General features: G+C 43.9%; 1 protein-coding gene across 3 annotated transcripts in view; it reads right to left on the reverse strand.

Annotated features, from left to right (window-relative positions):
* Positions 1–27748, reverse strand: part of GBF1 (golgi brefeldin A resistant guanine nucleotide exchange factor 1) — a 152875-nt gene that overhangs the window by 116505 nt on the left and 8622 nt on the right. For all 3 annotated transcript variants that reach the window (XM_062213932.1, XM_062213931.1, XM_062213930.1), the window contains exons 2-3: positions 21073–21178; positions 19402–19468 (exon numbers count right to left, since the gene is read on the reverse strand). In XM_062213932.1, the coding sequence (XP_062069916.1) occupies positions 19402–19468; positions 21073–21168 (163 nt within the window). In that variant the 5' untranslated portion in view covers positions 21169–21178. The remainder of the gene's footprint in view (positions 1–19401; positions 19469–21072; positions 21179–27748) is intronic.

Consider the following 27748-nt stretch of genomic DNA (forward strand, 5'->3'; position numbering starts at 1 on the left):
TTAGATGTAGACTCATTCCTGACAAAATGAGGCAAAGGAGAAAAAAACTACACTTTCAGGGCCAGTGCTGTGGCATAGAAGGTAAAGCTGCCGCCTGCAGTGCAAGCATCCTGTATGGGCTCCAGTTTGAGTCCTGGCTGCTCCACTTCCAATCCAGCTTTCTGCTGTGGCCTGGGAAAGCAGCAAGATGGCCCAGTCCTTAGCCCCTGCACCCACTTGGATCGGCCCAGCTCCAGCCGCTTGGGGAATATGAACCAGCCGATGGAGACTTTCTTTCTCCCTCTCTCTCTCTCTCTTTCTCTCTGCCTCTGCCTCCCTGTCACTCTGACTTTCAAATACATAAATAAATCTTTAGAAAAAAGAAAGAACGAAAGAAAGAAGTGAGAAAGGAAGGAAGGAAGGAAAAGAAACGAAGGAAGGAAGAAATGCACTTTAAATTCAGAACACATGGAGTGGGCACTGGGTATAATGGTTAAGACGCCACTTGGGACATCTGCATCCCATATCAAGAGTCCCTATGGTCAAGCCTCGCCTATGCGCTCATCCTCTGCTGCTTTCCCACACATATTAGCAGGCAGCTGGATCAGAAGTGAAGCAGCCAAGACTCAAAGCGCCACAGGCAGCGGCCTTATTTACTATGCCACAGCACCAGCCTCTCCTCATTCTTTTAACACCTTAGCCAAAGAGCTACTGAAATGTTTGTTTTGTGCTCCAAGACTTCAATTTTATCATATGCCCAAGCCTGAGAGGACTCAAAAGCAAAGTTGAACTTTATTAAAAAAAAAAAAAAAAAGACAATCAGCCATTGATATCTTATATCTATGATATAATTACAATCAGTTTGGTGCTAAGGTGCACAGAGTGACTACCAAAAGCCAATACAGAGGCCGGCACCGCGCCTCAATAGGCTAATCCTCCCCCTTGCGGTGCCGGCACACCGGGTTCTAGTCCCGGTTGCCCCTCTTCCAGGCCAGCTCTCTGCTGTCGCCCAGGAGTACAGTGGAGGATGGCCCAAGTCCCTGGGTCCTGCACCCACATGGGAGACCAGGGGAAGCACCTGGCTCCTGGCTTTGGATCAGCGCGCGCCAGCCGCAGCAGCCATTGGAGGCTGAACCAACTGTAAAAGGAAGACCTTTCTCTCTGTCTCTCTCTCACACTGTCCACTCTGCCTGTCAAAAAAAAAAAAAAAAAAAAAAAAAGCCAATACAGGGGCCTGCATTGTGGCATAGCAGGTTAAGCCTCTTCCTGTGATGCCAGCTTCCCATAAGGGTGCTCTACTTCCAACCCAGCTCCCTGCTAATGCGTCTGGGGAAGCAGTGAAAGATTGCCCAAGTACTTGGGCTCCTGAACCCACATGGGAAACCCAGAAGAAGCTCCTGACTCCTTGCTCCAGCCTGGCCCAGCCCTGGCCATTGCAGCCATTTGGGGAGTGAACCAGCAATGGAAAGATTTCTGTCTCTCTTCCTCCCCCTGTAATTCTGCCCTTTCAAATTAAAAAAGCCTAAGGGAAAAAGCCAATATAAATTAACTAATCAACCCTAAGACACCCAAAGCCCTAGAGCAGCTAATGAAGCTGCCAAGCAAATATTTCCATGGTCACTGCCGGGCAGTCAGGGTTAGGACACAGAGTGAATTGGAACAGAGGATGCACACAACACCACTGCTACTCCTTTGACCACCCTAGAACCTCTTTCAGTAAACCATGGCATACAACAATTTCCCAAGGTCACAAAGCAAAAGTTTGGTAGACTTCAAATCAGTGCCCAGTTGTCCACTCAAATTTCAGAGTTTCTCAAATCACTAGCCCACTAGACCACAAATTTTTTTTGGGTGGGGGGACGGGTTATTTTTTTTTATTTAGACCATAAATTTTTTTTTTTATTTGACAGATAGAGTTAGACAGAGAGAGAGAGACAGAGAGAAAGGTCTTCCCTCCATTGGTTCACCCCCTAAATGGCCACCACGGTCGGAGCTATGCCAATCTGAAGCCAGGAGCCAGGCGCTTCATCCCGGTCTCCCATGCAGGTGCAGGGGCCCAAGGACCTGGGCTATCCTCCACTGCCCTCCTGGGCCACAGCAGAGAGCTAGACTGGAAGAGGAGCAACTGGGACTAGAAACCGGCGCCCATATGGGATGCTGGCGTTGCAGGCGGAGGATTAACCAAGTGAGCCATGGTGCCGGCCCCTTGACCATAAATTTTATAAAAACAGGAACCATGTCAGTTTCCTTGAAAAGTAGGTCCCTAGTAGCTTAGTTTCTGCTACATAGTTAGTGCTCAAGACATAGTTATTGACTGATCAAATAAATGAACTTTTGCTAACAGAAAAGCTCCTAGAGGAGAACATGCTCTTTCAGAGTCTTTCAGTACAAATGATTCCCTCCTCCACTCATTAAAAGAACTCAAAAGGATGGCATGTCTAATAAGACATGTCTAAACAACTAGTTTAACACCATACAAAAGGCATAAGGTGCAAAGTGACACATCATTCACAATTACATTCACAATCCTACTTCCTTGGGGAAAAATACTTATTCTAACACTCTCCAGGATGGTAATGGGCTCAAATTAATATCTGGCTGACAAAAGGTGATTCTTCCAGAAACAATCATCTAAATAGAACTGTTTTTCTGGAACCAAAATTGATAGGGATGAACCCTACTGGTTCCCAAATGTCAAAGGGGGGCAGTGCTGTGGCATAGCAGGTGAAGCCTCCGCCTGCAGTGCCAGCATCCCATATGGGCACTGGTTCGAGACCCAGCTGCTCCACTTCTGATCCAGCTTCTGCGGTGGCCTGGGAAAGCAGCAGAAGATGGCCCAAGTCCTTGGGCCCCTGTATCCCACATGGAAAGACCCGGAGAAAGCTCCTGGCTCTTGGCTCCTGGCTTAGGAACAGCACAGCTCCAGCCATTGCAGCTAATTGAGGAGTGAAACAGCAGACGGAGGACCTCTCTCTCTGCCTCTCTTTCTTGCTTTATGTAACTCTGACTTTCAAATAAATAAGTAAATCTTTAAAAAAAAAAAAAAGAATGCCAGAGCCAGCACTGTAGTGTAGCAGATAAATCCGCCCGCCTGTAGTGCCCACACCCCATATGGACACCAGTTGGTGTCTTGGGTGCTCCACCTTCAATCCAGCTCTCTTCTGTGGCCTGGGAAAGCAGTAGAAGATGGCCCAAGTCCTTGAACCCTTGCACCCATGTGGGAGAACCAGAAGAAGCTCCAGGTTACTGGCTTTGGATTGGCTCAGCTCCAGCCATTGTGGCCATCTGGGGAATGAACCTCTCTCTCTGCCTCTTTCTCTGTAGCTCTGCCAATAAAATAAATAAATCTTAAAAAAAAAAAATAGAATGCCAGCTAACAAATGTAGAAATAATGATACAATTAGAAAATCAGGAGGCCAGCGCTGTGGCACAGTAGGCTAACCCTCCACCTGCAGTGCCAGCATCCCATATGGGCGTCAGTTCGTATCCTGACTGCTCCCCTTCCAATCCAGCTCTCTGCTATGGCCTGGGAAAGCAGTAGAAGATGGCCCAAGTGCTTGGGCCCCTGCACACATGTGGGAGACCCAGAAGAAGCTCCTGGCTCCAGATTGGCCTGGCTCTGGCTATTTTGCAGTGGTCTGGGGAATGAACCAGCAAATGGAAGATCTTTCTGTCTCTCCCTCTGTCTGTAACTCTACCTCTCAAATAAATAAATCTTTAAAAAAAGACACCATAGGACACAAATCCAAAATGCAGAACATTCTAAAGATAAAAGGGGTACAAGCACTTGGTCCAACATCCCATATCAGCATGCCTCTTCAAGATGCAGCTCTGGTTTCAAGTCTAGCTTTCCACTAATGTGCACTGTGGAAGATAGCAGGTGATAGCTCAAGTACATGAATCTCTGCTATCCAGCTGGGAGATCCAGATTTGAGTTCTGGACTCCTGTCTTCAGGCTGGCCCAACCCTAGCTGCTACACAGATTCAAAGGTAATAAGTAGATGTGGGGGGGGGGGGGGGGGAAGAACTTCTATATTCCAAAAGTTGTACCTATGAAATTTATGTTTATTAAATAAAAGCTTTCTAAAAAAAAAGTAGATGGAAGATCTCTCTCTTTCAAATATCATTTAATAAATAAACAGCCTGATCTCTTCAAATAGACAATGTCAGAGGAAAAAAGTGAAGAAAATTGATAGTTTAAAGACATGCATGGCAGTTCATTAAACTTTCGAGTAATTAACAAAATAAAAAAGACATGCAACTACCTCCTAATGATAGGAAATTCTGCTTAGATTTTGGTTTGTAATCCCAACTCTGGGAACAAATGAGAAAATTTTTTTTTATTTATTTATTTGTAAAGATTTACTTACTTATTTGAAAGAGAGAAGGGGAGAGAGAGATCTTCAATCCACTGATTGACTCCACATTTGGCTGCAATGGCTGGGGCGGAGCCAGGCCAAAGCCAGAAGCCAGAAACCACAAGCTTGGAGCTTCTTCAGGGTCTCACATGTAGATGGCAGGGGCCCAAATACTTGGGCCATCCTCTGCTGCTTTTCCCAGACCATCAGCAGGGAGCTGGATTGGAAGTGGAGCTGCTAGGACATGAACTGGTGCCTATATGGGGTCCTGGTACTGCAGGCAGTATCTTTACTCAATATGCCACAATACCAGACCCCAAATGGGAAATTTTAAATACAAATTGGATATTAACTAATATTGGAAAATTATTGTTTCATAGGTGTGACAATGGTACTATAATTATGTGGGAGAAGATCCTTATTTATGATGCATGCTTAATATTTCAGAGTGAAAAGTCAACATGTCTGCAACTTATTTCCAAGTGGCTCATAGAAAAAAATAACATACACAAATACATAGATAAAGCAAGCATAGCTACATATTAATACTTTTGGCCCTAAGAGTATGATGTGGGTGCTCACTATGGTATTCATTCAATTTTTGGTATGTTTGAACATTTTCCAAAAAAAAAAAAAAAAAAAAAGGAGAGGAGGAATGCCACACAACCGATTAAAAATGACATCACAATTCATAATGGAAAGCAATCTGAATGAGAACTACCACTGTAACCTATAGTAGCGCAATCATAATACCAATTCAGCTGTCAGTTCATTCAATCAATGTAGTGCCAGTCTTCTTAAACCTGTTATTTGTCCAAAGAGAAGATGAACCTTGATAAACAAAAAACCTCATGTGGAATGAGGCTTGCTTTCTTCTCTTTTTTTTCTTTTTCTTTAAAGATTTATTTTATTGATTTGAAAGGTACAGTGACACAGAGGGAAAAAAAGAGATCTTCCAACAAATGGCTGTAAGGGCTGGGGCTGGGCTGGGCCAAATCCAGGACCCCAGAATTCTACCCAGGTCTTTCATGTGGGTGGCAGGGGCCCAAGTATCTGAGCCATTCTGCTGCTTTACCAGCAGTATTAGTGGGGAGCTAGATCAGAACTGGAGCAGTCAGGACTCAAACTGGTGCTCAGGTATTGGATCAGTGCCACAAGCAGCAGCTTAACCCGTTGTACCCTAATACCAGCCCCACAGGCAGTGGATGAAGCTTTCTTATTCCACAAATCCTTGTTAAGTTTCCCAAGTTTTATATTTTTCCTGCAACTAATAACTAACTTTACTGGAAAATGAAAAATAATCCGTGGAAAAGTTCCAACCAGCACCAGGGAATCACATTTGTCCCTCTACTTTTGGTGGATTTTTCCCAATTTAAGGCCAATCCCAGATAAGAATGAAGTCCTTTTGATCATTTTCCTTCCCAATTAGTGTCCCCAACTACCCTTAGCCTCCAGTTCCCAAGTTGCTTTCCAGGACACCTGGAAGCAGGCTGCATGGCTGACTGCAGAAAAACTCTTGCTCCCACACTACATCTGGCCTGCCTTTCCACCAAATCAAATGCCAATTTATTGCTCTCTGATGTACAGTCTATCAGGCCACTTCCTGGATGCTCCCACTTCACACTGCGCCAGAAGCTCAAGGCAATAATATGAGTACCACAAACGGGCAAGTAATTGCTCAATAAGCGTGGAACAAGGAAAGGTCAGTTATGATCTCTGCACATGTGGCAGCCCTTCACAACTTGACCTACAATGGTAACAGAAGGCTGGTGTTACTGAAGAAACATGCAATGAGAAGCCAGCCAACAGGCAGCCAAGAGTGCTTGTCCATCTAAGTCCTTTAGATCTCCAAAGAACAAAGGAAACAAAGGCCCCAAAACTGGTAAGGAACATCCTATCTGCTAGTTTTCCTGAAGCAAAACTGGGAACCTAAGGTAGTCACTCCCTCCTTCTGCCATCTTTTTCTTTTTTAGATGAAATAGACAAGTTTTTTTTTTTATTTATTTATCTGAGAGTCAAAGTTACAGACAGAGAGGTAGAAAGAGATCATCCATCTACTGGTTCACTCCCCAAATGGCCACAGTGGCCAGAGCTGGGTCAGACTGAAGCCAGGAGCTTCTTCCAGGTCTCCCATGCAGGTGCAGGGGCCCAAGGACTTAGGTCATCATCTACTACTTTCCCAGGCCACAGCAGAGAGCTGGATTGGAAGAGGAGCAGCAAGGACATAAACTGGCTCCCTTATGGGATCCCAGCACTGCAGGCAGCAGCTTTACCAGCTACACTACGGCGCTGGCCCCAAAGCATTTGACTTCTGAAATCTTTTTGGCATTTGTCCTGAGTTTGAGTGGGTGGAAAAGAAGAAAGGGACTCTGCCTAAATTCTTGTTAAAAACAAAACAGCAGCTGGCTTTCTCTCTTTTCACTCATCTGACTGCTATCATGACAACTTGGACATCTACCCAGAGAGAAGTTTCAAGCTAAGAGATATCTATGCCAACCATGACAAAGACAATGAGAGCAATACTAGCAACACTGACACCACAAACCATGCTGTTCCTGTTCCCTAATCACTGCTGGAAGAAACAATGTTCTTTTGCCTCTGTTTTTCAAAGTTAAGCTATTAAGAATGCCCTTTCCTCTTTTTTCATACCTCTTTTCAAATACAGTAGTGGAATATGTGTTCTCCCATCAGCCCGCAGACTAGATCTGATGGGTAAGTGTGTCTGGGTACTACAGAAATAAAAAGGAAGATCTGGACCAATGAGGAGCCAGAATATGCAGAGCCACTTTAATAGAGTTTTCAGGGTTTTTTTAAAGATTTATTTATTTATTTAATTTATTTGGAAGTCAGAGTTACACAGAAAGAAGGAGAAGCAGAGAGAGGCCTTCCATTCGCTGGTTCACTCCCCAGTTGGCCACATTGGCCGGAGCTGTGTCAATCTGAAGCCAGGAGCCAGGAGCTTCTTCCGGGTCTCCCACGTGGGGGCAGGGGCCCAAGGACTTGGGCCATTTTCTACTGCTTTCCCAGGCCATAGTAGAGAGCTGGATCAGAAGTGGAACAGGGGCCGGAGCTGTGGTGCAGTGGGTTAACGCCCTGGCCTGGAGCGCCAGCATCCCATATGGGCCCTGGTTAGAGACCCAGCTGCTCCACTTCCAATCCAGCTCTTTTGTGACCTGGGAAAGCAGTAGAAGATGGCTCAAGTCCTTGGGCTCCTGCACCCATGTGGGAGACCTGGAGGAGGCTCCTGGCTTCGGACTGACACAACTCCGGCGGTTGTGGCCAATTGAGGGGTAAACCATCAGATGGAAGACCCCTCTCTCTCTCTCTCTCTCTCTCTCTCTCTGCCTCTCCTCTCTCTGTGTAACTCTGACTTTCAAATAAGTAAATAAATCTTAAAAAAAAAAAAAAAAAAAAGAAGTGGAACAGCCGGGTGGGACTCGAACCAGCACCCATATGGGATGCCGGCACTGCAGGCAGTGGCTTTACCCACTGTGCCATAGCACCGGCCCCAGAGTCTTCAGTTTCTAACCTCAAGTGCAAACAAATGTTTGCAAGAACTTGGGGCAGCACTGCGATGAGCAACTTAAGCTGCCTCTTACGGGGCCGGCATCCAACATGGGTGCTGGTTCAAGTCCCAGCTGCCCCATTTCTGATCTAGCTCCCTGCTAATGCATCTGGAAAAGCAATAGAAGATGGCCCAAGTGCTTGGACCCCTGCACCCACAGGGGAGACCTGGAAGAAGCTCCTGGCCCCTAGCTTCAGATCGGCCCAGCTCTAGCTTTTGCGGCCATTTGGGGAGTGAAATCAGTGAATCAAAGATCTCTTCTCTCTGTCTCTCCCTCTCTTTCTCTGTGTAACACTGCCTTTCAAATAAATAAATAAATCTTAAAAAAAAAAAGAACTTCTTGGTTACAAATTGTCAAATGAAGAGAGTTTGGAGATCATTTAGCAAAGGCCTCAATAAAAAGAAATGGCAAAGTAAAGTCATCAAATTATGGGCCTATTAGAACCCTTTTAGCCAGCGCCACGGCTCAGGCTAATCCTCCGCCTGTGGCGCCGGCACACCGGGTTCTAGTCCCGGTCGGGGCGCCGGATTCTGTCCCGGTTGCCCCTCTTCCAGGCCAGCTCTCTGCTGTGGCCTGGGAATGCAGTGGAGGATGGCCCAAGTGCTTGGGCCCTGCACCCCATGGGAGACCAGGAGAAGCACCTGGCTCCTGCCTTCGGATAAGTGCAGTGCACCGGCTGCAGCGGCCATTGGAGGGTGAACCAACGGCAAAGGAAGACCTTTCTCTCTGTCTCTCTCTCTCACTGTCCACTCTGCCTGTCAAAAAAAAAAAAAAAAAAAAAAGAACCCTTTCATTGGCCAGCGCCGCGGCTCACTTGGCTAATCCTAGGCCTGCGGCGCCGATACCCCGGGTTCTAGTCCCGGTTGGGGTGCCAGATTCTGTCCTGGTTGCTCCTCTTCCAGTCTAGCTCTCTGCTGTGGCCCAGGAAGGTAGTGGAGGATGGCCCAAGTGCTTGGGCCCTGCACCCACATGGGAGACCTGGCTTCAGGCTTCAGATCAGAGCAGCGCGCCAGCCGTAGCAGCTATCTGGGGGGTGAACCAACAGAAAGGAAGACCTTTCTCTCTCTCTCTCTCACTAACTGCCTGTCCAAAAAAAAAAAAAAAAGAACCCTTTCATTGATAATACTCTGAAGAAAACAGGAATGTGGTACCTTTATTTTCTCTAAATGTGTTAAAATGCCCACAAGTCTGGACCCCTTCAAATTGCCAAATTGCCAACATTCTAAGGTACCAAAATCAGTTTGACTCTAATTCAAGCTACCTTCTAACATTTTGCTCAAGAATTTCAAAACCAGCGTAGTCTTATTTTTTTATTACCAAGAAAGCAAAACAAAGTGCAGGAAACAGATACTTACATAAATTTATCAAACCTTGCCTCCTCCATATTCAATCATTTTTTGAAAAATTTTTATTTATTTAATTTATTTGAAACACAGAGATCTCCCATCTGTTGGTTCACTTCCCAAATTACTGCAATAGCTGGGGCTGAGCCACGCTAAAGCCAGGAAACTGGAACTAAATCCAGGTCTCCCATATCAGGAGCAGGGACCCAAGAACCTGAGCCATCATTGCCTGCCACCTCCCAGAGTGTGCATGAGCAAGAAGCTAGAATTGGGAGCAGAGCTGGAACCTTAATCCAGACACTCCAATCTGGGAAGCAGGCATCCAAAGCAGTGTCTTAACCACTAAACCAAATGCCTACCCTTCAATACTCAGCCATTTACATAAATTTGTCTGCCAAATTTTATATCTGGTTCTTTCAGTCTCCACTTAGGACTTAAAACAATTCACAAGCTCAATTCCAAGTGAGACAAAGTTAATGGCTCATTCAACCTCCTCATGCTGATTAATGGTGTATTACTTATTCTACCACTCTGCAAACTATGGACCCCTGTAAAAAAATTATAGTATGTACTCAATCAATATGAAAGATGATGACTTTCATATATTGTACTCTTAATCTTTTTTTCTGACAGTGATTACTAAAATCTCTTTTTTCTATACCTTTCCACCTTCCAAATAAAACAGATTATACTTAAGACATGAGGTACTATTGAACAATTTCATCTCTACCTAGGCAATTATTTCTAAGAAGCCTAGGCCAGACAAGTGTTAAGTCACACTTTCTCCCAGGTTGGCCTCCAGACTCTGTTTAAATGTTCTCTGCAAATCTCTGGAAGTTAGATGAATTCAAATCTCCTAACTCAGATTCTGAATTCGCACAGCTTGAGATAGTACTCTACAGGTGTGTTTGTCCAGGATAAATTATATTTAAATAAACTCCTGACATATCCACTTTTTCCTGGCACCTGCTTCTCCCTCTTAAACTCAAGCACACCTTATCTTGCTATCCCAGTAAGCTCAGTAAAGAAATAACCTATTCTGGTGGGCATTGTGGTGCAGCAGGTTAAGTTGCCACTTAGAATGTCTGCATCCCAGGTTAGAGTGCTGGTTCAATTCCTGGCTACTCCACTTCTGATCTAGCCAATGTGCCTAGGGAAGCAGCAGATGATGGCCCAAGTACTTGGGTCCCGTCCTAGTGGTGGGAGACCCAGATGGAGTCTGGCTGCCTGGTCTGGCCCCAGCTTTTGTAAGCATGTGGAGAATGAACCAAACGGCAGAAGATCTCTCTTTCTCTCTCTCTCTCTTTTTCCCTCATTCCCCACTCCCCCACTCTGTCATTCCATTTTACAAATTAATTAATCTTTTTTTTTAACTTTTATTTAATGAATATAAATTTCCAGTGTACAGCTCATGGATTACAATGGCTTCTCCCTCCGATAGCTTCCCTCCCACCCGCAATCCTCCCCTCTCCCGCTCCCTGTCCCCTTCCATTTGCATCAAGATTCATTTTCAATTCTCTTTATATACAGAAGATCAATTTAGTATAAAGATTTCAACAGTTTCAACCCACATAGAAACACAAAGTGAAACATACTGTTTGAGTACTAGTTATAGCATTAAATCAAAATGTACAGCACATTAAGGACAGAGATCCCACATGAGGAGCAAGTGCACAGTGGCTCCTGTTGTTGACCCAACAAATTGACACTCTAGTTTATGGCGCCAGTAACCATCCTAGGCTGTCGTCATGAGTTGCCAAGGCTATGGAAGCCTTCCAAGTTTGCCGACTCTGATCATATTTAGACAAGGTCATAAAAGACAGAGTGAGGAGAGTAACCAATGATCCTAAGAGTGGCATTTACCAGGTTTGAACAATTATACAGCATGAAGTGGGGAAGAGGACCATCAGTACACACAGGTTGGGAGTAGAGCCATTGGTGGTAGAGTAGAGGTTATGATTACAAAGGAATAGGCCCAAGTGCACTAGACAGGGCCTAGAACAAAGGACAGAGTCATTATTAGAGGAGCTAAGATAGTTAATCTTTTTTAAAAAGAAAAAAAAGATACCCTATCTGTCAGAATTACTCTTTGCAATCCACCAATGTCTTTGGGCCTGTCTAAATTCTGGCCATAACAACTTTATATGAAAAAGTCAAATAAGCAAACAGATAAGGTATCATTTTTATTCATGTCTTTGGTTTATTTGTTATGCAAAGGAAAAGCAAGAATAAGAAAAGATGTCAGCAGGGGTGGCCATTTCACCTAGCAGTTAAGATGCCAGTTAGGACGCCAAAGTCCCACATCAGAGTTCCTGGGTTTGAAACCCTGCTCCAGGGACTAGCGCTGTGGTGTAGCAGGTGAAGCCATCACCTGCAGTGCCAGTATCCCATATGGGCACCAGTTTGAGTCCCGGTTGCTCCATTTCCGATCCAGCTGCCTGCTATGGCCTGGGTAGGTAATGAAGGATGGCCCAAGTCCTTGGGCCCTTGCATCCACATGGGAGACCCAGAAGAAGCTCCTGGCTCCTGGCTTCAGATCAGCACAGATTCAGCCATTGTGGCCAGTTGGGGAGTGAACCAGGGGATAGAAGACATCTTTCTCTCTGCCTCTCCTCTCTCTGTGTAACTCTAACTTTCAAATAAACAAAAGATCTTAAAGAGAGAGAGAGAGAGAGAGAGAGAGAGAGAGAGAGAGAGAGAGAAAGAAAGAAAGAAAGAAAGAAAGAAAGAAAAGAAAAGAAATCCTGCTCCAGCACCTGCTTCCTGCTTCCTGCTAATGCAGATCCTAGTGGTGATAGCTTAAGAATGAGTTCCTGCCACCCATGTGGGATTCATTCCCAGTTCCCAACTTTGGGCCCATGATAGCAGGCACCAAAGGAGTGAACCAATGGATAGGATCTCATTCTCTCTCTTTCTCTCCCCGACTCTAAAAGTAAATAAATAAACATGTTTTAAAAGATAGCAGCAAGCCGGCGCCGCAGCTCAATAGGCTAATCCTCCGCCTAGCGGCGCCAGCACACCGGGTTCTAGTCCCGGTCGGGGTGCCGGATTCTGTCCCGGTTGCCCCTCTTCCAGGTCAGCTCTCTGCTGTGGCCAGGGAGTGCAGTAGAGGATAGCCCAAGTACTTGGGCCCTGCACCCCATGGGAGACCAGGAGAAGCACCTGGCTCCTGCCATCAGATCAGCGCGGTGTGCCAGCTGCAGCACAGCGGCCATGGCGGCCATTGGAGGGTGAACCAATGGCAAAGGAAGACCTTTCTCTCTCTCTCTCTCTCTCTCTCTCGGTCCACTCTGCCTGTCAAAAAAATAATTAATTAATTAATTAAAAAAAAAAAAGCAGCAAGTTGTTCTCGCTTAATAGGGACCGCATGAGGGCCAGTGTTGTGTTGCAGCAGCTTAAGCCACTGCCTGTAACACTAGCTCCCATAATATCAGAGAGCTGGTTCAAGTCCCAACCTTTCTGCTTCCAATCCAGCTCCCTGCTAATGTGCCTGAAAAGGCAATGCAAGATGGGCCAAGTACTTGGGCACCTGCCACCCACGTGGGAGATCAAGATGGAATTCCAGGCTCCTGGTCCAGTCCAGCCATTGCAGCCACTTGGAAAGTGAACCAACTGGAAGATGGCTTTCTCCCTGTCACTCTCTGTCTCCTGTCACTATGCCTTTTAAATAAATCTGCACCAAAACAACTGAGGAGGAGGAACTGGCAACATTGTGGACTAGCAGGTAAATCCTGCAACACTGGCATCACATATGGGCAGTGGTTGGTGACCCAGCGCTCCACTTCTAATCCAGCTCCTTGCTTATCACTTGGGAAAAGCAGTGGAAGATGGCCCAAATACTTGGGCCCTGCTACCCACATAGGAGTCCCAGAAGAAGCTCCTGGCTTCAGCCTGGCCCAGCTCCAGCTGTTGTGGCCACTGGAGAGTGAACCAGTGGATAGAAACTCTCTCTCTCTGTCTCTCCCTCTATGTTAACTTTTTCAAATATATAAATAATTAATAATAATAATCTTGGGGCCAGTGCTGTGGCATAACAGGTTAAGCCTCTGCCTGTGGCACCAGAATCCCATATTGGCGCCAGATCAAATCCCAACTGCTCTACTTCTAATCCAGCTCTCTGCTAATGGCCTGGGAAAAGCAGTGGGAGATTGCCCAAGTCCTCCCAAGTTGCTCCCATGTGGGAGACCCAGAAGAAGCTTCTGGCTCCTGGCTTCGGATAGGCCCAGCACCAGCCATTACAACTATTTGGTGAGTGAACCAGCAGATGGAATGGCTTTCTCGCTGTCTCTGTCTGTAACTCTCCCTCTCAAATTAATTTAAAACTTTTTAAAAAGGCAAACTCACCACCCCCTATACAAATACACACACACACACACACTCACACACACATACTAACACACATATACACATACACATTCCACTGAGAAGTCTTCTTCAAACTCTGACCCTGAAGTCATGACTGTGATACCTTTAGACTGTTCCTCTCTTCCTATTTTTTTTTTTTAAAGATTTCTTTTAGGGGTCGGTCCTGTGTGTAGCAAGTAAAACCACTGCTTGCAGTGGCGGCATCCCATATGGGCACTGGTTCAAGTCCAAGTTGCTCTACTTCAATCCAGCTCCTAGGTAATGCCCCTGGGAAAATACAGAGGATAGGTCAAGTCCTTGGGCCTTTGCATGCATGTGGGAGACCTGAAAGAAGCTCCTAGCTTCTGGCTTCAGTCTGGTTCAGCCCCAGCCATTTAGGGAGTGAACTAGCAGATGGAAGCTCGCTCGCTCTCTCTCTCCCTCTCTCTCTCTCTGCCTCTGCCTCTCTGTAACTATGCCTTTCAAATAAATTAAAAAATATTTTATTTTATTTTAATAAAATAATTTTTTAAATTTACTTGAAAGGCAGAGCTTCAAAGAGAGAAAGGGAAAGATAGAGAGAGAAAACTCTTCATCCACTGGTTCACTCCCCAAATGGCCAGACCAATATCAGGAGCCAGGAACTTCTTCTGGGTTTCCCACGTGGGTACAGGGGCCCACATCCTCCATGCTTTCCTAGGAGCACTACCAGGGAGCTGGATCAGAAGTGGAGGAGCCAGGACTCGAAATGGCACTCATATGGGATTCTGGTGTCGCAGGTAGCAGCTTTACCCAGTACATCACAACACTGGCCCCTCTTTCTGCTTTAAACCAAAAAATTTCTGGAGAGAATCTCTTTGTAATAATCTAGGTTTAAAGACCAAGGACAAATTCTGGAGGCAAATTTAAAGACCAAGCCTAATTCTGGAGGCAAAAGACCACAAACACTATACAAGTCACAACTGGTGAGAGCCCTTTCCAGAAAGCTATAGTGGACGAAGAGTACTAAGGCTTTCAAGGATTTATCTAGTGTGGAAAGAAAGATCAAAGACCACAGACCAGGTTAGCTAGAAGTATGCCTCTAAACTGTCTGCTCTTTTGAAACGTAAAACTAAAACCCAGTATCTTGATATTTCACTTTCCTTTCCATGGCCCTATCCCATGCCATAGCTCTTACCACAGGATCTAACTGTGGGACTGAGGACCACTCCAATATGTAAGAGCCCCATGGACTGCTAGAAGGATAACTGGAAATGTGTCTTTGGAATCTAAACCCACAGCAGGACTTGAGCAGATGTACAGCAGAGGCCGTGGCCCTCCTGCCCCTAAGGCCAGGACACCCCAGCCCTGCAGGCAGCACAGAGTTAACTACCCACCAGCTTTGAGAAGCACAAAGGTACATCACTGCAACATGCCTAACATTTACATTGCCTCTCTCTGCTCATTAAACAGGTTTTGGTTAAATAATGAACAAACTGTATTACAGACTCCGATGAGAATTCCAAAATTATAAATCAACTGGGAAAGCCCAAAGGGGCAGACAGACAGGGAGGGGTGAAAAGGATAATATTGACTAATATAAAGGGCGCAGCTTGACAGTGGATATTCATGCCACACCTGATCAAACACACTCTGTGGGGGGAGGGGAAAGACAGCAAGAAAGGGGAGATGGGACAAGACAGCCTGAAATTTGCATCCGGAAAAGATTAAAACGGATTCTTTGGGGATAGAGAAAATACATAATATATATTACTATAAATGCAAAACTGTACTAAAAGCTAACTCAAATGTCAAAGATTACAGCTTGAATAAATTTAAATATAAAAGCCATGTGCTTCCTTGAGTTAATGAGAGAGACATAAAAGGACAAACTGGGCTAAGAGGCTGTACAGAGCATTTTGCTGTCTTTGCTGGGCAATGGGTCCAAGCACAGCAGCAACTACAGCTAGCAGCTTCCCTCCATGGCCCTACAACCTATTCTCTATATTTAAAAGTTGAAATAATTCATATGCCATAAAATTTACCCTCTTAAAGTATACAACTCAGTGGTTTCTTGTATATTCACAGAGTTGTGCAACCATCACTACTATCTAATTCCAGAACATTTTTACCACCCAAAAAAGAAACTGTGTACCCAATAGCAGTCATTCCCCATGCCCCCTCTCAAGCCCTGGCAACCATGCATCTGCTTTAACTCTGTTAGAATAATCTCATAATAGGATTCCTGAGAAGACTTAATGACCTAGTAAGGGAAGCAATTAAATCTCTCTCATTAAGTTAAGACTTTTTTCAAATAATGATAGCAAAACTTTGTTTTTGGACATCCTTTTTCTTCCAAGTGTAACCCTCTCTTCAGAGTTGGCATGAATATTCTGTTGCTCTATATCAGAGATGGGGAACACCTGGTCCAAGGGTCACATAAGACCCACAAAATCATCTGGTCTAACCCTGCCAAGGCAATCACAGGCATGACTTAAAATTCAAAAGAAAACTATAGCAGACTACATTTGTTTAAAATATTTATTATTTATTTATTTGAAAGGCAGAGTTAAAGAGAGAGAAAGAGATTATCTTCCATCTGCTGGGTCACTCCCCAAAGGGCCACAACATCTGGGGCTGAGCCAGGCTAAAGAGAGGAGCCTGGAACTCCATCCAAGTTTCCCAAGTGGGTGGCAGGGGCCCAAGTACTCAGGCCATCTTCCACTGAGCTTTCCCAGATACATTAGCAGGAAGCCAGATCAGAAGTGGAGCTGCCAAGACTTGAACCACTGTTCATGTGGCATGTCAGCATCACAGGCAGCAGTTTAACCCACTGAGTCATAAAGTCAGACCCAGCAGGCTAATTTTTAAGTTGATAATTTTGTATAGCCCACAAATGATGCCATAAATATCCAAATGGCCCTTTGATATAAATATCCAAAAAGGGTTCCCCAGCCTTGCAAATAATAATGAGCATGCAGTCATCATGCAGTTTAGGCAAATACTGATTGCAAATGTGGCCCAAAGACACTTATTTGTGACAATAACTAAGTAATAGTCTAAGTGGAGATAATAAATTTATTTCCTTCAAAATGATCAGACAATACTCCTGGATAGTAAGTACTATTTATGGATACAAAAAGATCCTATCACTATTTATAAGGAAAAAAAATCATTTTAGTTGGGGCTGGCGCTGTAGCTCACTTGGCTAATCCTCCACCTGCAGCGCCGGCATCTCATATGGGCGCCAGATTCTGTCCCAGTTGCTCCTCTTCCAGTCCAGCTCTCTGCTGTGGCCTGGGAAGGCAGTGGAGGATGGCCCAAGTGCTTGGGTGCCTGTACCCACATTGAAGACCAGGAAGAGGCTCCTGGCTTCAGATCAGCAAAGCTCAGGCCATAGCGGCCATTTCGGGGATGAACCAACGGAAGGAAGACCTTTCTCTCTCTCTCTCTCTCTCTCACTGTCTAACCCTATCTGTCAAATAAATAATAAAAGAAAGTTTTTAAATCATTTTAGTTTACTGACAATGCCCAATGAACTACCCATGTTCAACAGCAATGTTCATACCACTCAAGCCAGCAGGTACAGAAAACCTCTGCCAAAAAAGGAGCAAGTGCAAGTCAGTTTCATAAGTTAAAATGGGTGGAAGTCTTGGAATTCCTGCTACCTCTAATCTAAGTGGTATACCATAACCAGTCATGTAACCCAGGCAGAATTACTTGTTTCTCCAAGTTCAAAACTCTTTCCCAGCTTCCTACCATTAACAGGCTTCCAGGAAAGCAGTCCTCCTGACACTGCCAATCATACAAATCTGTTTGTTTCAGTAAAGGAAACAAAAAATTGGTCATGGATTGCAGAGTCCAGGACCACAGGGGCAGCTGACCCATGAACTATTTCTGGGAGCCAGCACTTTGTGGGGGGTCAGAACCAATCTGAAGACCATGAAATGCTCTATTTTGCATTCACTCTGTCATTTTCTCAGGCAGGTATTATGCTAAAAGCCAAGAAAAATGGGGTAACCCTGGTGGGTTCCACTTCAACATCTGCCAAAGCTGTTGGTCTTAAAAACACTACAACCTTCCCCTTTTCCAGGGGTAAGCGCAGCAATACTCAGTTATGTTCATAGGACCACTAACAGAATTGGCTCCACCATAAGTTCTGATCTTAATAGTGCCAAGCAGCAAACAATCTGTCTGGATTCCTACCTCAAAGACAGAAAATTAGGCAACAGACTCACCTTTTCATTTCTAGCTCTCCAATTGTCTAGGGACCCCCAAGTCTTATATTGCATCACTCACAAGAATGGTCTCTGAGCTAAAATCTTGGGCTCTATTAAGCTAGGGAAAACAGGTATGTGGTCTGCACTGGGACAGCAGGTAGGAAATGTAGCTGTCAGGACAGCAGCACTACTTCAGCTCTACTAGGTCTGCAGAATCCAAAAGGCCCATAAGGGTACTCTAGGATGACTATGCCACTTTTGTGTGTTCCCAATCACTTATAACAATAATCTTTCACTGGCAGCCATTTGCGGGGTGAACCAACAGAAGGAAGACCTTTCTCTCTGTCTCTCTCTCTCACTGTCTAACTCTGCCTGTCAAAAAAAAAAAAAAATTATCCAGATCTCCCACATTTCTCACAAACGGAGGAAACTTTTTGTTTATTGGTTGTTTAATTTGCAGAATACTAAATATTATTCAATTATGGTCTGAGATAGTCAATAGCTAAAAGCCTTCTAGGGTTAGACACGGTAAGAACAATGGTCAACAAAGGAACACAGGTCTGAAGCTTCCTCTTTCTAACTATATACACCCCCTTGAAAAACTCTTAAATATTGAGATTTCCTTCCATCTATTTATATACAATATAAGGCTCCTCAGGAGTACATCTCCTTAAAGTATATAGAGAAGCAATGCAGAATAGGGAAAAAGCACTATTTGGGTATCAAAGACCTGAATTCTACTTTTGACACCACTCTTAGGATTAATATAACTTCAGCTGAATCACTTCAAAAATCTCGGGGCTTCAACTTCTTTCATAAAAAGGAGATAATATCCATGATAACTCCCTCACAGGTCTATATAAAAGTTCAATAAGGTAATAAATGTGAAAGTGGCTTCAGAAATTCTAAATACATCCATATTATATAAAATTATTATGAAACTAAAAGAAGAAAATAAAAGGAAAAAAGATTCTGAGAACAAAGAAAACCAAAAAGCAAAGCAATAAACCAGAAGCTGGCTAACTATACTCATGATCAAATTTGGCTTATAGATTTTTGTTAATATATATTACTCATTCCTTTATGGTTTATCTATGGCTGCTTTTGAGCTACAAAGACACAGCTGAGTAGTTGCACAGCTGTATAGGGCCCACAAAACCTAAATATGAGGGTTAGTGCTGTGGGGCAACAAGCTAAACCACAGCCTGTTAAGCCAGCATCCCATACAAGCACCAGTTGGAGTCCTGGCTGCTCCACTTCCAATCCAGCTCCCTGACAATGCTCCCAGGAAAGCAGCAGAGGATGGCTCAAGTCCTTAGGGCCTTGCACCCACATAGGAGACCTGGAAGCAGTTCCTGGATTTGGACTGGTCCGGTCCTGGTCATTGCAGCCATTCAGGGAGTGAACCAGATTAAAGATCTCTCTCTCCTCTCTCTCCTTCTCTCTCTCTAACTCTGCCTTTCAAAAAAATAAATAAATCTTTAAAAAAAAAAAAAAACTAAAAGATTTATTCTATGATCCTTTACAGAAAGTTTGCTCATGCCTACATAAATCAAATACAGATATATTTTTTACCAGGATAGGGAATCCTAACCTAGATGTGGAGACTTACCTGTTATACTGTTTAAAACCTCCTTGAGATGACTGAAACTATGCAGCAAAGGATCCCGTTCTTCATCCTACAGAACACATAAGTTAAAAAAAAAATGTCATTACTAAGCCAAAAGAGGGAAAAGAAAATAAAGGATAGATCAAGGACTCTTTCTATAAACCCACCAGAAAATCCAGTACATTTTTCTTCCAACCAAAAAAAAGTTGATCATGGTGCATATTTTCCTGTTCCTTAATCTCTTATTCATAGAGATACTCTGAGCTTGCCTAAAACAGTGAATTCTGAAGTGCTAATTTATATCATCACCATAATACTCAAGCTACCATAGTCTGCCATGTCCTTTATATATGTATTATTGTCTCTTCTCCTTCTTCATACTCATTATATGTTCACATGTATTCATTTCAAAAACATTCCTAACTCAATTCTAAACAAATTCATTTTTATAAATGAACATAAGAAGTTTTTATTTAAAGATTTATTTATTGGGGCCAGTGCCATGGCATAGCGGGTAAACCCACTGCCTGCAGTGCCAGCATCCCATTAGGGCACTGGTTCGGGTCCTCGCTGCTCTACTTCCAATCTAGCTCTCTGCTGTGGCCTGGGAAAGCAGTAGAAGATGGTCCAAGTCCTTGGGCCCCTGCTACCACATGGGAAACTCCTGGCTCCTGGCTGCAGATCAGCCCAGCTATAGCCACTGCAGCCATCTGGAGAATGAAGCAGCAGATGGAAGACCTCTCTCTGCCTCTCCCCCTCTCTTTCCCTGTAACTCTGCCTTTCAAATAAATAAATATTAAAAATATCTTAGCCAGCACTGTGGCACAGTAGGTTAAAGCCCTGGCCTGCAGCACTAGTATCCCACATGGCTGCCAGTTCGAGTCCTGGCTGCTCCACTTCCGATCCAGCTTCCTGCTAATGCACCTGGGAAATCAGTGGAGGATGGCCCAAGTGCTTGGACTCCTGCACCCACAGGGGAGACCCCAAAGAAGCTCCTGGCTTTAGACTGGCTCACCTCCGGCCATTGCAGCTATTTCGGGAGAGAACCAGCAGATGAAAGACCTCTCTATCTTTCTCTGTCTCTCTGTAACTATGTCTTTCAAATAAATAAATCTGAAAAAAAAAAAAATGCTTAAAAAAATATATCGAAGGGGCCAGTGCTGTGGCATAGTAGGTTAAGCTGGCATCCCATATGGTCGCTAGTTTTAGTCTCAGCTGCTCCACTTATAATCCATCTCCCTGCTAATGCACCTTGGGAAGCAGTAGAAGATAGCCCAAGCACTTGAGCCCAAGCATCTATGTAGGAGACTTAGAGGAAGATCCTGACTCCTGGCTCCTAGCTTCAGCCTTGCCCAGCCATTGCAGCCACTGGGGAGTGAACCAACAGGTAGAAGACCTCTCTCTCTGTCTCGCCCTCTGTAACTCTGCCTCTCAAATAAATAAATAAATCTTTAATATATACTATATAATCATATATATAAAAGAATAATGATATGAACTTTTGGGTTCCAGAGAGAAAAAAGCCTAGAAAGCTGATGCTAGTTGGAACAAAACAGAAGAGTCCTTGATACCAAAAGCAACTTTGAATTCCTACTGTCTGATTACGATTTTAACTATGCACCAGATCCTTTACAACATGTCAGTGACCAGGGTACCTGCCCACTCCCCACTTACCAGTGGTGTATGGGTGCTCCATCGGGCATTTCGTTTGATGGCCCCAACCACAATGTTAATCTCCCCTTGAATGATGTAAATATTCTTATCTACCATCCTGGCAAACCTAGCAAGAAACAGTTAAGAGAGAAGTCTGGTAAACATATGATTATTCAGAGCATATCTATGCTTAAATCAGAATTTGATAAGGTTAGAATTGTGATTTAACTTGGCAGTAACAAGATTTTCTAGCTATAATGCTAAGATAGGATGAAGTCTGTTTTATGTTATAAATCCAACTACCTAGCTCTCCTAAAAGTACTCTCCAGTGAACTATCATAAGATTGTCTTTGATGCCTTGGAGAATTCTCTTCTCAGGTGAGAAAATTCGAAACAACTTCCTGGTTTTCAGAAAATCATGTGGGGCCGGTGCTGTGGCATAATGGGTAAAGCTGCTGCCTGCAGTGCTGGGATCCCATATGGGCGCCAGTTCGAGACCCAGCTGGTCTACTTCCAATTCAGTTCTCTGCTACGGCCGGGGAAAGCAACAGAAGACGGCCCAAGTCCTTGGGCCCCTGCACCCACATGGGAGACCCAGAAGAAGCTCTTGGCTCCTGGCTTCGGATCAGCACAGCTCCAGCCATTTCAGCCATCTGGGGATTGAACCAACTGGTGGAAAACCTCTCTCTCTTGGCCGGCGCCGCGGCTCACTAGGCTAATCCTCAGCCTGTGGCACCGGCACACTGGGTTCTAGTCCCAGTCGGGGTGCCGGATTCTGTCCTGGTTGCCCCTCCTCCAGGCCAGCTCTCTGCTGTGGCCCAGGAGTGCAGTGGAGGATGGCCCAAGTGCTTGGGCCCTGCACCCTCATGGGAGACCAGGAGAAGCACTTGGCTCCTGGCTTCAGATCAGCGCGGTGCACCAGCCGCTGCGCGCCGGCAGCAGCAGCCATTGGAACGGCAAAGGAAGACCTTTCTCTCTCTCTCACTGTCCACTCTGCCTGTCAAAAAAAAAGAAAACCTTTCTCTCTCTCTCTGCCTCTATCTCTCTATAACTCTGTCTTTCAGATAAATAAATCTTTTAAAAAAAAAAAAGCAGATGTGGGAAAGTTGGACAGACTCAAGGAAAGTATTAATAGTAAGACTACCAGAGAAAGGGAAGAAGGAATTCCAAACATATTTATTTAGTAAGCATCTACAATGCATAAAGCATCTTGCAGAATACAATGTGAATAAGACATGGGGCCGGGGCCGTGGCTTAACAGGCTAATCCTCCGCCTTGCGGCACCGGCACACCGGGTTCTAGTCCCAGTCGGGGTGCCGGATTCTGTCCCGGTTGCCCCTCTTCCAGGCCAGCTCTCTGCTATGGCCTGGGAAGGCAGTGGAGGATGGCCCAAGTGCTTGGGCCCTGCACCAGCATGGGAGACCAGGAAGAAGTACCTGGCTCCTGGCTTCGGATCAGCGAGATGCGCCGGCCACAGCGGCCATTGGAGGGTGAACCAACGGCAAAAAGGAAGACCTTTCTCTCTGTCTCTCTCTCTCTCACTATCCACTCTGTCAAAAAAAAAAAAAAAAAAAAAAAAAAGACATGGAAAGAATTCATATATATTGTAAAATGAAAAAAATTGTAGTAAATGACTATATGTTACCATGTATGTAAACATCAAGCAACTAATCCACCTTGCAAAAAACATTAAGATTTCTGTTTTTTAAAATATGGAGTAAAATGAGAGCCAATTCCCAGCTGGAATGAAGCCTCCAAGGACCTCCCTAATGTAAGATCCTCCTCTCTTTTGCCCTTAACTACCAGTTTTCAAAAGTCTGATGTTTAAAGAGAATTGAAAATGAATCTTGATGTGAATGGAAGGGGAGAGGGAGCAGGAGATGGGAGGGTTGCGGGTGGGAGAGAAGTTATGGGAGGGGGAAGCCATTGTAATCCATAAGCTGTACTTTGGAAATTTATATTCATTAAATAAAAGTTAAAAAAAAAAGAAAGAAAAATATGATGGGGCCGGTACAATGGAATAGCAGGTAAAACCGCCTCCTGCAGTACCATATGGGCACCAGTTTGTGTTCCAGCTGCTCTACTTCTGATCCAGCTCCCTGCTAATGTGCCTGGGAAAGCAGTGGAAGATGATCCAAGTGCTTGAGCCCCTACCACCCATATGGGAGACTTAGAAGAAACTCCTGAGAGGCCAACTCCAGCCATTGCAGCTATTTGGGGAGTGAACCAGCAGATGGAACATCTCTCTCTGCCTCTGCCTCTCTATGTAACTCTGTGTTTCAAATAAGTAAATAAATCTTTTCAAAAATAGAATTATTTAAACTTACAAAAAAAGAAAAAAAAGTCTGATGTTTACTAAATCCTTTATTGTTTTATATTTTTACTTCATTGATACACATTTAAAATATTCAGTAATATTCTGTACTTTTATACTTTATATAAATGAGATACATATTCTTCTGTAATTTGCCCTTTCCCCTTGAAATATTTTTGAATCACTCATGTTGACAAGTTAAAATTTTGTATAGATACACATACAGATACGCAAATACAGAATAAAAGGTCTAAGTAGATGTATCAAACTCATAATGATCAGTATCTCTGGAGAAGGTGTTGTGACATCAGGATGCAATCAGAAAATATTTATCTGTAATATTTTAATTTTTATAAGGAGAATGTATTACTGTGCTATCAATATAATTAAACATTAATAACAGCAGAAGAGATAAAACATAATTTCTGCCTTTGAGGCATTTATACAGCGTAGTAGGGCCTAAAACAAAACTGAGATATAGTCAGAGATTTTGGGAAAAATATACTCTCTACAAGAAGTTCCATTTGTGTAATTTGCATAAGATAAGGACCCCTAGAAAGTAAAAATATAAAAACCATCAGTATAAAGGAAAAGAAAAAAAAACACTCAGTACAATTTTATTCAGGCCCACAACATTTCCCCCAATCCATAAAAGAATCCAACACAAGGCAATATTTGCATTAATGACAATTTAAGGAAATGACTAGGTTAGTCTCAGAAGACAAAGACCATCGAACTCCTAACACTCTAGGAATATAATGACCTAAAACACCACATTCTCTTCTGAGAAGGCTCAATGATGACAACATACACTAATGATCTCTTCAAGGAGTAGAAGACTCAACAAACAGAAGACAGATTAAAAAATGAGGGGTGGAAGCAGGCGTGGTGTGCAGCAAATTGGTCGGCCACTTGCAACACTGGCAAACTGTATTGGAGTGCTGGTTCAAGTCCTGGTTGTTCCATTTCCAATGCAGATTCCTACTAATGTGCCGGAGAAGGAGCAGATGAGGACCCAAGTACTTGGATTCCTGTCACCTATATGGGAGAAGCAAATGGAGTTCCTGGATACTGGCTCTGACCTGGTACAGCACTGGCTGTTACAGGCATTTAGGCAGTGAACCAGTGGGTGGAAGATCTCTGCCTTTCAAATACTCTTTTATAAAAATGATTTGGGGATCACTTCTCTATCTTTTGACTAAGATCAAGCGCAAAAATGATTTGGGGGCCAGCACTGTGGCACAGAAGGTTAAGCCTCTGCCTGCAGTGCTGGCACCCCACATGGGTACCCATTTGAGTCCCAGCTGCTGCTCCACTTCTGATCTAGCTCCTTGCTAATAGTCTAGGAAAAGCACTCCATTTGTCTCTGTCACTCTCTCTGTCTCTCTCTTGCTCTCTCACTGATGCTCCAGCTTTCAAATAAATACAACACATTTTTTTTTTAAGATGTATTGTATTTATTTGAAAGGCAGAGTTAAAGAGAGAGGTATTCCATCTGCTGGTTCACTCCATCAATGGTCACAATGACCAGTACTGGGCCAGGCCAAAACCAGTAGCCAGAGCTTCTTCTGGGTCCCTCACATGGGTGCAGGGACCCAAGCACTTGGGCCATCTTCCACTGCTTTCCTAGGCCATTAGCAAGGGGCCTGACCAGAAGTGGAATAGCCAAGACTCAACCAGCACCCACAAGGGATGGCGTTGCAGGCAGCGGCTTCACTGGCTACACCACAACACCGTTTTTTTTAAATTCTCTCCTAGTATCTTTCTGTATTTAAATTACACAGGCACAATGAATATGCTCCAGGTATGTGGAGTGACTTGTAAGAAATTGCTAATAGGTTGTCTCCAGGGAAAGAAACTGCTTGACTGGGGAACTGGGTGACTGGGCACGGGGGTGAGAGGAAGATTTACTTTTTTCTGTTTGTTCCTTTATATCTTTTGAATATTGGGCCACAGACGTATACTACTTGTTATTTTTAGATTTCAGTTAACTTACAAAAGTAAATAAGATCTTCAGAAAAGTAGTTGTACTATTCCATGTGCAAATGATTGCAAGCCCTAATCAAAGTTAATTAACTCACATTCACTTCTTTCAATCCCATATTACTTAGCACATGCTAAGCAAACTAGGCACAGTTATACAAGTTCTTACTCACCCACTAGACATCCCAGAAGGGATTAATAATCTAGTGGAACCGATAACACAGATATAGGGCTGGCACTGTGGCACAACAGGTTAGCCACCATCTGCAGGGCCAGCATACCATATGGGCGCCAGTTCCAGTCCTGGCTGCCCCACTTCCAACCCAGCTTCCTGCTAATGCACCTGGGAAAGCAGCAGAAGATGGCCCAAGTGCTTGGGCCCCTGCACCCACATGGGAGATTCGGAAGAAACTCCAGGCTCCTGGCTTTAGCCTGGCCCAGCCCTGGCCATTGGAAACATTTGGGGAGTAAACCAGCAAATGAAAGATCTGTCTCTGTCTCTCCTCTTTCTCTCTCTCTAACTCTGCCTTTCAAATAAACAAATAAATCTTTTAAAATATATATATACACACAAATACATGTCTCCAATACATGAGTCATACATAGTATTACAGTAGCGATGCAAAGAAACTTTCTGGTGGAAGGCTTGGAAAAGGCAAACAAAAGATTTAAAATACCTACATATATAAAGAGGGAATGGCAAAAGTAAAGCCCATAGTAGGAAATTTCAGCATGTACTTAGGGGATTATGCTTATTCCGGGCTGGAACATCAATCTTAAGGGAATAATGAGTAGAAAAGCCAGAAAAGCAAATGGAAGACATATCACAGAGGTTCTTCAATAGTTACTATTCAGTACATATTCAAATTACATATCAAATATCCATGATTGTAAAAAAAATATTTTAGGGATCAGAAGGAGACATTATAAAGAATATACTGGGCTGGCACTGTGGTGCAGCAGGTTAAGCTGCTGCCTATGATGGGGGATCTCATATGGGTGCCACTTCAAGTCCCGGCTGCTCCACTTCCCATCTATTATCCTGCTAATGTGCCCAGGGAAGCAGCAACAGATGGCTCAAATATTTGGGTCCCTGCCACCCACATAAGAAACTCAGATAGAGTTCCAGCCTGGCCCAGGCCAGGTCATTGCAGCCACCTGGGGAGTGAACCAGTGGATTTCTTTCTCTGTCTCTCCTTCTCTGCCTTTCAAATAAATATATATTTTTAAAAAAATAATATAAATGGCCAGCGCTGCGGCTCAATAGGCTAATCCTCCGCCTGCGGTGCTGGCACACCAGGTTCTAGTCCCGGTTGGGGCGCCGGATTCTGTCCCAGTGGCCCCTCTTCCAGACCAGCTTTCTGCTGTGGCCCGGAGTGCAGTGGAGGATAGCCCAAGTGCTGGGCCCTGCACCCACATGGGAGACCAGGAGAAGCACCTGGCTCCTGGCTTCAGATAAGTTGTTGCAGCCATTTGGGGAGTAAACCAGCAGATGGAAGACCTCTGTCTCTGTCACTCCCTCTCTCTGTAACTCTTTCAAATAAGTAAATTAAATTAAAAAAAACACAGACCCTAAAATAAAAGTTGGTGAATTCAACTATGTTAACATTATGTTTATTTAAAAGACACCATAAAAGGGGGAAAAAATAAGTCACAAACTGGTAGAAAGCATTTATAACACATCTAACTAAAAAAGGAGAAATATCCAGCAGACTTAATAACTGCTACAAAACTATAAGAAATATATATATAATGCCATTGCCAAATTAGCAAGACATGAATAATATAGGAATTTCACAGATAGGAAATACAAACAGCAAATAAATTTATTAAATTACTAGTTTCATCAGAAATACTACAAAATAAGATTATAATGAGATACAATTTTATAGTCCCAAAATAGCAAAAACTTTTAAATCTGACAATACTAAGAGTTGGTAAAAATGGAGACCAAGTACCTGGAGAGTATCTAAACTGAATAACCAGTTGGAATACAATTTCACATTAGCTTGAAAAGTTAAGAGTTTCATATCATTCGTATATCTCAGCAATTCTACTTCTAGGACTATACTCCAGAGAAATTCACAAAAAAGTTAGAATTTTGACAAGTGACAAGGGTCTGGTGGGGGGACTAACGAGGAAGGGAATATGCACCTGTAGCCTCAGTATTGGTGATGTTCTGGTTTTGATTTTTTTAAATAAAGATTTATTTATTTCATTTGAAAGAGTTAAAGAAAGAGGAGAGAAAGATCTTTCATTCACTGGTTCACTCCCAAGATGGCCACAACTGTCAAGACTGGGCCAGGCCAAAGTCAGGAGCCAAGAGTTTCTTCCAGATCTCTCCACGTGTGTGGCAGGGACCCAAGCAGTTGGGCTATCTTCCACTGCTTTTCCCAAAAC

Source organism: Lepus europaeus, chromosome 17, assembly GCF_033115175.1.
Source record: "Lepus europaeus isolate LE1 chromosome 17, mLepTim1.pri, whole genome shotgun sequence".
Classification (NCBI taxonomy): domain Eukaryota; kingdom Metazoa; phylum Chordata; class Mammalia; order Lagomorpha; family Leporidae; genus Lepus; species Lepus europaeus.